Source organism: Astatotilapia calliptera, chromosome 14, assembly GCF_900246225.1.
Source record: "Astatotilapia calliptera chromosome 14, fAstCal1.2, whole genome shotgun sequence".
Taxonomy (NCBI): Eukaryota; Metazoa; Chordata; class Actinopteri; order Cichliformes; family Cichlidae; genus Astatotilapia; species Astatotilapia calliptera.
Window position 1 is genome coordinate 5,411,507 of NC_039315.1, and position 10,956 is coordinate 5,422,462.

Sequence of the window (10,956 nt, forward strand, 5' to 3'; positions counted from 1 at the left end):
CTTGGAGACAGTGGGAAGGAAAAAAATCCCTTTTAACAGGAAGACACCTCAGGCAGAACCAGGCTCAGGGAGGGGGGCTTTCCCAGCTTTCAGAGGATTAGTGAATTCAGTGAGTGCTGTCAAACAAATCTTTTTTATGCTGACAAAGAGAAACTACCAACTGTAGTCAATTATGACCATTAATGAGACATTAATAGGCCTTGGTAAGTTACAGGACACTATAGAACCTTCAGTACTACTCATTAGTGAGTGCACGCAGCCTGGAGGTGGACTTTTGATCCTGTGTGGATAACAGAAAATCAAAAATAAATCCCAACATGTGCACCTAATTTTCAAAGTCATTAAAGATGTGTGTCGTACAATCGTTCCATGCCGGAAAAAGAAGAGTTCAAAGAAATCATTAAAAGCCCAGGATTACCATGACATTCATACCCATGATAAGCGCATGTAAACTAATGACCGCAGCTATATACGGGAACTCTTGGGGTTATTCTTTAAAAGCAAGCATCTGTTTCGGTGTTATGGATATCCACTGCTGTGGCTGCTGCTTTGTAAATCAGTGGTGTTAAATTTCTAGGTGGGGACAAGAGCTTAAAGGTATTGTGACCATTTTCAATAATTTAGACTGAGAATGAGTGTAAATGACAGAAGAAGAATAACAGCAGGAAGGAAAACCAATCAAGGACATGCAGACGGGGAGGAAAAAAACAAAGAGGGATAAGACAGAGAAACTAAGCTTTTTTATTATGTTTTTGTGTATTAAAGAGGAAATTATGAATATTTAAGTTCTAATATATTAGAACATTTAGAAAATGGGATTTCACACTGCAGGTCAGAGAAATCTGGAAGCAGAAAAACAAACTAGCTCCTCGTTTCCTCTTCGTAGATGCATTTTTTCCATGAATAATATTGGCAAGTTCTCAGCGCAGATAAACATATTACATTATCTGTGGAGCTGCAGCATGAGGACAGTAAATTAAACTGCATTTATTTTTCCAGAAATGCCACCACAGGCACAGACTTTTTATTAATACATTACTGTAAGACAGTGACTTAACAGCGTTCTTGGAGACTATCCTTTAAACTTAAAGGTACCCTGAGGATTTTTATCAACCACAGCTTGCTGTGTGGAAAAATCTTTTGATTGGCAGACCCGACATGTTTGTGCAGTCTGTGCATTTGTTTGCAGCATTTGTGCCTTTTTTGTTTATGCAACCACTGCTGACAACTGCAGAGGGCAGTAATCAGAGGAAAACGACTGCTGGCTGAAACAAACACGGATGTGAGCGATGAAAACATGAATTCAACATGACTGTAAATTTGTTACTCAGTCTTTTTGGTTTGGATATGCTGTATAACACTTTTGTTTCCCAAATCATTTACAGTACAAACAGCCTGGTATAGTGACTAACTGGTTCAGTGTGAAACGTGATATTTCAAAATGAGTATTTCAGTAAATGTATGTATTAGTAAAAACATGCATTTTTTAAAGCAATACTTTTTGCTAATAAATACACGTACAGGAATTCATATAAGCTCCTGTTGACCTCAACCCACACACATCCACCAAGCTGACTACCTCCGGTCCTCTCCAACTCTTTTCAGCCTAATCGCACATCATCTTTCCCCCCACCGTGATGACATCATCGTGGGCTGGCGAGCTTATCAAAGGTAAACTGCCCGGTGTGGATTATTTAAATCTGTGACCCACATTATCCGATTACAACCTGATAAAGTGAAAGACAAGTTTTCAGTTGGACACATCATCACAACTGTTCATGAGGTCTGAATTCTGATCTCACGGCCACCATCTCCAGATCAAAAATACATATTTCCATTCATACGTTAATGCTTTCAAAATCTTATAAGTATGGAAAAAGAAGGAGGTCCTGCTTCAGCCTGTCAAATGGACAGGCTGGATAGATGAGGTGTACCCAACAAAGCAATGTGTGAGTGTAAGATGATAATTATCTTTTATCTTTGAGATCTAGTTTCATTAACTGGTTGCTGAAAGACTGAAAAGGGTTTAAATGAATGTTAATAGGTATAATAAAGATTTTTCTACTTCACTGGAACAAACAGTGAGATCACAAACAAAACAAGCAATATTTGTAAACATCAGGTATTGCTCCAACTTTACACAGTGGTAGTAGTGTGGAAAAGACAGCTGAAGCTATCGTTTATTTACAAATAATTCAAATATCACCATAAAACAACAACAAAAACAACCAGGCTGCATTAAAGATGCATATGCAGAAAAAAGACCATGACATGTTCATATAACCCAGAAATATCATAAATGGAAAAAAATGAGATGATCTACCACAAACTTCCTCCCTGATCCGTGTTATTTTTAAGTCATCATGTGATCGCAGCATTTGTGCAAAAATGTTTATTTATAAACTTGCAGTAAAAGAGCGCCACTCTTCAAAAAGGGATTTTATACTTTACACTGCTTCAGCACAAGGCAACACAATGCTCAGCATTGTAAACTGAGACACAGGCAGTACTGTTACCCTTACTGTATTACATTTCATAGTCAAATGACACAGGAAGAAGCCATGAGGAAATTAAGCTTCAGATTTACATACAAACATGAAGTTCAGGGGAGATTTGCATGGCAGAGTTGACCTACGCAGACCAGCATCTAAGGTAAGATTGTCTCAGGCCTCCATCATTGTTTCTCTTCTTCAATGAAAAAGCAGTTTGGGTCTCCCTGTTTAACACAGCTAGTCATCATAATGACCTAAATGTTGGTTTTGACAACTCAAAAATAAACAGGCAAAGTAAAAGAACCATCACAGTTACTATAACTCACAATACTTACAAAAGTCCATCTACAAGAAAGAAGCAAGAAACTCTCCCGCTGGCTTAAAATGCAGTTATATTGACACATTGTATAAATTAAATAATGTCATTTCAGTGTCACCAGGACATAATTACTGCATGTACAGAGTTGCCACTCAGCCCCGATAGAAACTGTTTACAATGTTTGCTGACTTTTCCCCCAAATAATGTTTTTTTTGTTTGTTGTTCTTTTTAAAAGGAATGAGTACAAATAATTAAAACAAGCTGAAAATGGAGACACAAAACTAGGAATAGTTGTCAGCTGAGAGGGAGAAGCCAGAATGTAGGTGGGAGGAGATCACGAGTTGAACTAACCGAGAAAGGATGAAGAGGTGGGAGAAGAATGATTCATTTTTATCTGACTACTGCAGTAATCACGTTTATCTAAACTACTGCAACTACTGAGTGCACTTAATTGAGGAGACAAACAGAATGAGGTGGAAGGCAGGAGAGACCGCTGCAGAGACTAAATGAAAGAACCTAGAATGAACAGTTTTGCCTTAACAGGGCTTTGTCTGCAATCGTCCAATACTCAGACAGCTACAACATGAACTCCTTAGAATATAAAATACTTTCCTAGTTTGATTTTGGATCATATTAAGGGTATGAATATTTGTAACTTAAATTCAGGTCCCTAAATCAGAGGATTTCATCTCCTTTACAGGGGCTATTTTAGCACCGCTCACACAAGCCTCTTCATGTCAGAGCTTTATCAGCTGGCAACAGATTGAGCTGAGCTTCAGTCGTGTAATCTGATGCTAATGTGCTAACCTTATTATGTTGACATACATGGCAGCCATTCATGCGAGCATCTCGTAAAAGTGTTTATACGAAACTTGTAAAAAGCATTTAATATTAAAAGACACAAACTGCTGTAGGTTTATTTGTTGTTTTCATAATTGCACTGTGTGCTGTGCTGCTAACACTGGTCATAAAGCTGCTAACATCAGCTTTGTGACCATCCATCCACTTTCTTCCATTTATCCAGTTCTGGCTGGAGCCTTCCCAGCTGTCACAGGAGAGGCGGGGTACACCCTGGACTGGTCAACTGGATTTGAACCCAGGACCTTCTGGCTCTAAGGAACAGTGGTAACCAAGGTACCAACATGGTGAATATTGTGATGAAAAACAAAATCCACTGGTTTTGGTCATATGGTCATGAAAGGAAACATATTACACTTGTTTCCAGCTTCAGATTTTATTGGAAAATGCATGATTGGCAACTTAAAATAATCCATATTTATCCCATAATACAGTGTAAACCTCCAGTTTAAGCTTTGCCTGAAACCACTGCTTTAACCCAACCTTTTCTGACTGATTGCGCCTCGCAAACAAGACAGCCTCTGCCCCTACTGTACACTGATTTTATTTGAAACTTTGTCCACGTTTAATATGAGAATACACATTTGTAAGAGTCGATTCTGTGCACCTATATGATGTGTACAGATCTAACTTTATTCCCCTTGAGGTGCGTTTGTGTTGCTGCCTGATGAGTTGCAGAGTTTGCACTAGACTTGTTAAATGTTACTTATGAGACAAAGTAATCAAGGAGGCATATGGTGGCACAGGAAACTGTAAACAAAGAGAGATCAGCAGAGTTCACCTCTGCTGATTTTATCTCATCTACTGACAGGACACCTGTTTAAAGAGCGCTGCAGCACCGGCTACTTTTCAATTTGCCCTTGAATCATCACACACACGCACACACACACACCTCAGTGGTATTCTCTTGCTGTCATATAAACCTAAGCCCGGATCTATTTGACATTCAGTAAGCATTACACACACAATACGAGCTAACTTCCATCTCCATCCCAGCACAGCACTGTACTTTAAGCAAAGCTGACGTGAGGATAATACAGACATGGCTGCTATCAGGGAACAGAAACATGCTGACAGATGGAAAAAGGTAGTAGACAAAAGAAAAGGATGGATGGAAAAGAGAAAGTAACAAAGAAGAAATCAGAGGGAATGGAGTAAAAAGAAAAACAGATGGAAGAAAAACGTGGATGATGAAATTCAGAGGAATGTGTAAGTGTGATCCTGTCAAAGAGGTAGGGAGGTCGGCACAGGACAATAAGAAGACTGTTGGCTGCTGGAATATTTATGCTGCAGTGAAGTGATGATGAAGGTGGAGCTCGACGTGCCTACCTGCCATACTGCCACACTGAGTGCCTGGTCACTCCTCCTGTCAATCAACCAGTCACTCAATCCACAGAGCAGTCAGTCAGTCAGTCCACTTGCCCTCACTCTTCCTCCTTAGAGACTTCCTGGACTCCCACTCCCTCCCCTTCCCATCTATGACCGGTGCTTGCTCACCCTCTCGCTCCCTCTCTATCTCACACACACACACAAAAATAAATCATCTGCCATCCTCTTTTGCTGACCCACTCCTTCCTCCACCTCCACTTCCTCCTTCCTGGGCCACTCCCTCTTCCTCCTCCCATCCCCTGCTCCGCCTCTCTCTCTCTCCTCTTTTTTTTCTACTCCTTCCCTTACATCCCTCCTCCTGTCTCATTAATTAGCTACAAGCAGAGAGAAAGCCGAGGCAGAAGGGGTGGAGCCTGGCTTAGGGCCACACAAACACACTGCACCAGCATCAGCATCAGCACAGCCAGGCACCACCAGGAAGAGATGCTGCGACGTCCAGGATCAATGACATGCACTCACACACCCACATAAAGGATACACACCACATGAGAATAAATGCCACCACTGTAGTCTGTGTCCTTGCAGGTAAAAATGTAAAAACTGTCCAGTTACCATGCAGTATATTCTCATTCAAGATCTACATGCACTCATCTGGAAATGTTTCAAACTGGTAACAAGAGTATGGCCGATTTTGGTGCTTTAAAAGATGAGTCTGTGATGTTCTACAGACAGGAAAAGGTCAAAACCAATGATAACAGATGGATTTCCAGTCTATGTAGCTAAAGTGTGACACAGCTTAATCTTCTGTGCTGCACTGTATGCTGTTGCAGCCTGCTTAAGGGACGATAGATTATAATGCCAACACCCCACAATATTATAGAGAACTCCACTCCTTGCATGATCCCCAATGAGCAGCACCTGGTGAAAACTGGGAGGAAGAACCTTCAACAAGAAGAAACCTCATTTCACAACATAAAATATGTGTTTGTGAAGTGTTTTCCTCACCCTATACCAACATTTAAATAAATAATACAGTAAATCTTACATTTTAAACACTTGCCATTTGAATTGAAACCTCAGCATACCATGAAGAAAGGAATTTTTCAGCAGACTGGTGCGTGACGCTTTTTTCTTTTTATTGCCACTAAACAGAGTTTGCAAATGGCAGCTGTGCAGCATACAGTATGCCACGATTGACGGGTTTGTCGCTGTAACGCTCAAACATTGCTTCAGCCGCTAGTCATTTCAGTCTTCAGCTGGAGGAACAGACTGTACTCTGCACTGGTAAAGTGGCACTCTGCAGGTTGCACAGCATCACTTTGCACTGTAAACGTGGTCCAGATGTCAGTATGGATTCATGCACTCATGTGCGTACTTTCGTAGAGATAATCAGAATCAGAATCAGAATACTTTATTGATCCCTGGGGGAAATTATTTTTTGTTACAGTGCTCCATTTTAAACCAACATTAAGACAAGACAGACAATACGCTAACTAAGAATAGTACAATATATACATATATATACATACATACATACATAAGTCACTTATAAATAAATAGTTGGAAAAGAAACATGTGTAGCTGTAGCAGCAAACAGTGTGTTAAGTGGATGCGTTGTACAGGGAGATGGCCACAGGCAGGAATGATTTCCTGTGTCGTTCAGTGGTGCTTTTCGGTAATCTCAGTCTCTCACTGAACGAGCTCCTGTGACTGACCAACATGTCATGGAGTGGGTGGGAGGTGTTATCCAACATTGTCTTTATCTTGGACAGCATCCGCCTCTCCGACACCACCTTGAGGGAGTCCAGCTCCATCCCCACAACATTGCTGGCCTTACGGATCAGTTTATTAAGTCTGTTGGCATCTGCGACCCTCAGCCTGCTCCCCCAGCATGCAACAGCATAGAGGATCGCACTGGCCACCACAGACTCATAGAAAATCCTCAGCATTTTCTGGCAGATGTTGAAGGACCTCAGTCGCCTCAAAAAATAGAGACGACTCTGGCCCTTCCTGTAAAGTGCTGTGGTGTTTTTAGCCCAGTCCAGTTTATTGTCAATGTGTACTCCAAGGTATTTATAGTCCTCCACAATGTCAACACTGACCCCCTGGATTGAAACAGGGGTCAAGTGTTTCCTGGTCTTCCTGAAGTCCACGATCAGTTCCTTGGTCTTTGCCACGTTGAGCTGCAGATGATTCTGCTCACACCACGTGACAAAGGAGTCGATCACAGCCCGGTACTCTGTCTCATCATCCCTGCTGATGCATCCAACCACCGCAGAGTCATCAGAAAACTTCTGAAGATGGCAGGTCTCTGTGCAGTGGCTGAAGTCTGTGGTGTAGAGGGTGAAGAGGAAGGGGGAGAGGACAGTCCCCTGTGGTGCCCCTGTGTTGCTAATCACCTTGTCACCTTGTAACAGGTGCATGTTGTTAAATACACCACTGCAACAAAGATGAATCATAAAATATGGATGTGCAAAGGGAAATGGCCCATTTAGAGTCTTGTTTCTTCAGATAAAATAGTGAGATATGAGATTTAGTTAAAAATCTTTTTCATTCCCCACTGATGACCAAATTAAATTTGCATATGAAATGCAAACTATTATTAAAACCAGAACCCAAATAACAAAACAAACTAAATTGCTAGTTAGTAGCGTAAACCTCCTGTCGACTCTAAAACAACAGCACGGAGAGAAGTGAGGCACACTGAAATTTATTGTGAGGCCATTAACGACGTCTGTGTGCAGACTTTAATAGCTGAGAATCACTTAATGCCTGTACAGTGTGTCCTCATATGTCTCTGTGCTAAAGTGTCACAATATGAACAAGTATATTCGATTCAAAGGACAACTGTGCAATTCTGAAATGAGCTCAAGAGTAAAAGCTCTGAGGACTGAGACAGAATGTATAAAGAAGCCTGATGTGTTGTATTTACCTCAACAGCATCATTTAGATAAAAGCTATAAAACCTGTCAGTACTGGAAATGCTAAACTAACTCATTATACTGCCCTACAAATAGAACATCCAGCTTTATTGGAGCCAGACGTTCAACATGTTCAAAGAGACTATGTGTTTAATTTGACTAGAAAATTTTTTAAACACTGGAGAATCCAAACTGCATTTGGCTCAAGCGTTGACCAGGACATGACAACAGATCGGATGAAGATGGAGGATCTCTGGTTACAGCAGTGAGAGGACAGATGGCAGATACAAGAAGATTGACAGACAGGTCAAAGGAAAGGGAACGAAACAGGGTGCTTCAATAGACACATAAAAGATTACACATTTTGGCTAAGTTAAACTCTCTAGAGCTTCCTGTTGCTAACAGAGTCTACTAACAGAATTATAACACACTCTGTTCTCCACTTAGCTCATTCCTGTCTACCTGCAGCCTGCTACCTGCAATAAGACACCTTCATGTTATTCTTATGACTGATTCACACTTCACACAGGCATATTTCAGCACCTAGTTTAAAACTAAACACTGTTTATTGTCTGACTGCAGTATCCAGACACAGATTAAATACTGTGCTTCACCCTGTTGACCAAGGAGGGTGCAAATTACTTCTGTTTTTGCTTTCAATAATTTTAGCAGTAGAGTCCCCACTCAAAGTCACAATCCAAACCAGCTAAAAACAACCCCATGGCATGTCCGTGCATGAAAATGCTGTGGTGAATAGCAGGTAAAAAAAATACAGTCTGAAAATAATACAGCAACCATAATGTACGAAATCTGCCTGCATTTAATTGGATGAGAACCTACAGCCTTCATGGCACACTGTGACACCTCATTAACGTACCCACTTGTCCTTCAAATAAATAGTCCAAAAAGGAAACTTGTCAGTTTTATCAGATGACAATAACCTACATATAAAAAAACAGCAATGTATTCATATTATTAACTGCTGATTTAAATCAAAGTGCTATTTTTGTTTTAACATTTAAAGTGAAGAAGCCAAAAAGCCAGTCATTATGCGTCCAAAGTGGTCCAAATAAAGCAGTTGACCCTCAGCTGCAGGACCAGCTGTCACTCAACAAGCCTCCACTGTAACTTACAAGCAAAATTTTCCTCTTTTTGTTTTAATTTGAGCTCAGCTACTGTGAAGATCAACGAGCCGAGGCTGTGCATTTGTCTTACAGTTTAACTGAAATCGTTATGATCCAGGAAGCTGCAGGAGGCTTTGGACCACCGCCTCCACCAAATGCTTTGATTGGCACATGCTCCTTCTTGGATAACACACATCACAGCTCTGATCAGACTCTCACGACCCCTCACTGTCTCCCCACCTGCTTCTCAATATGGCTGTCTGTGAAGTTTAGTTGACTGCAGGGTTAATGCAATCCACAGATACTTCCCTAAGATAACAACAGTTCAAACGCCTTAAACTGCTCCACTGATGGTATTCGCATCTCCACATGAATCTCTCCACAGAGACAATTTGTCTAAAACAGCCTTAGAAACTCATCACCACCTCATACGCCTGTCACAATCCTCCAGCGTGACCACAGATACGATCTATTCTAGCAGCATCAGGCGAGCATTTGCATCATATTTGTTAACCAGGATGTGACCGACACAGGCAGACGAGGCGGGGGGTAAGGAAACTGTCAAATGGCCATGAGTGTAAAAAATTAAGCTGCTGATATTGCGAACAAGACAAAGTTCCTATTCATGATGGCAACCACAATCCCTCCACCACTTTAGTGCTAAAGGCAACAGGTCAATTGTATTTCTAACAGCGGTTTGTAGCCCTAAAGTGTGGTTCTTCACTCATGTAAATGACTTAGTGATAATAACTCAATAAATTTTACTCTCTAACTATTAAAAACACAACGCTGTCAGAAAGAGATCCTGAAAGTGTCAAACAGCTGGGAACTTTTGAAATGAATATAAGCCATATCTAAATTGTAATAAATAAAATAAATAAATAAACAGATTAAAATAATCGAAACCTTTGTGCCTTCAAACGCAGTTCACTTAAAATGTGTTCATCTGTTTTTATTGTTGCAACTAAAAAACTGTACGTTGACAGCTATGTACATTATATATACACGCATATACACATAGTGTGTGTGTGTGTGTGTGTGTGTGTGTGTGTGTGTGTGTGTGTGTGTGTGTGTGTGTGTGTGTGTGTGTGTGTGTGTGTGTGTGTAAGAGCCAGCAGTAATCTAATATGATAAAAGAGTAAAATCATACAAAGCTCATTACACAAACACAAACCACGTAAGCAAAATCAGAAGACACTAAATATTTTCAACATCTCTTCTGATATTTTTGAAATATATTTTAAAACGTCCTCTAGAAGAATGCAAAAACATGTTTGTTTGTTTTCTCGATTTTTCTGAATGAAATTGGAGAGCTGTGCAGCTGTCTGGACGGCGGTGGTTTTTTATTTTCCCCCTGTTGTGTGTGATGGAGAGGAATGAGAGGCAGCTCACCGTTGTTGCAGTACTGTAGCAGCAGGTTGGTGCTGTCATACAGGCTCCCACACGAAGCTACCCGCTCCGACATCCTTTCCTCCTTTTGTTATCTCTTCTGTTTTTCCAACTCTCACTCGTCTGCTTTGTCCTCCTTTCACCTCTCTCCCTCTCTTCTTCACGCCGTTACCCCTTTCTGTCTCATCATACAAACACACACATACACACTTTTACCTGCCTCGGCTCTCCGGCTATTCCCGCTCCAGCCTTACTGTCACCGTCAAGTGCAACCTGTGGGACAAACTGCACTTCCTCTGCCTGCTTTCAAAGTAATATTCAACAATGCTTCTTAGCCACTTAATATGATTTGGAAGACTTATGCGATTGTGATGTCAATTTTGGACTAGATTAAATGTAGATTTTAATACAATATCAAAACAATACAGATTCAAATTTTTTATATATATATATATAGTCACCTTAATTTATACAAATGACAAAGACTCTGTAGTGAAGTTATTTTGAAACACTATGTAACTTAA

General features: G+C 40.7%; 1 protein-coding gene across 2 annotated transcripts in view; it reads right to left on the reverse strand.

The window, feature by feature from the left end:
- The window catches only part of eml2 (EMAP like 2), a 32,075-nt gene extending 21,348 nt beyond the window's left edge, over positions 1-10,727 (reverse strand). Inside the window, exon 1 of one of the 2 annotated variants that reach the window (XM_026191450.1) lies at positions 10,436-10,727. In XM_026191450.1, coding sequence (XP_026047235.1) covers positions 10,436-10,508 — 73 coding nt within the window. In that variant the 5' untranslated portion in view covers positions 10,509-10,727. Of the gene's footprint in view, positions 1-4,998; positions 5,109-10,435 lie in introns of those variants that run through there. The other variant, XM_026191451.1, reaches the window with a different exon arrangement.
- Between the last annotated feature and the right edge of the window lie 229 nt (positions 10,728-10,956).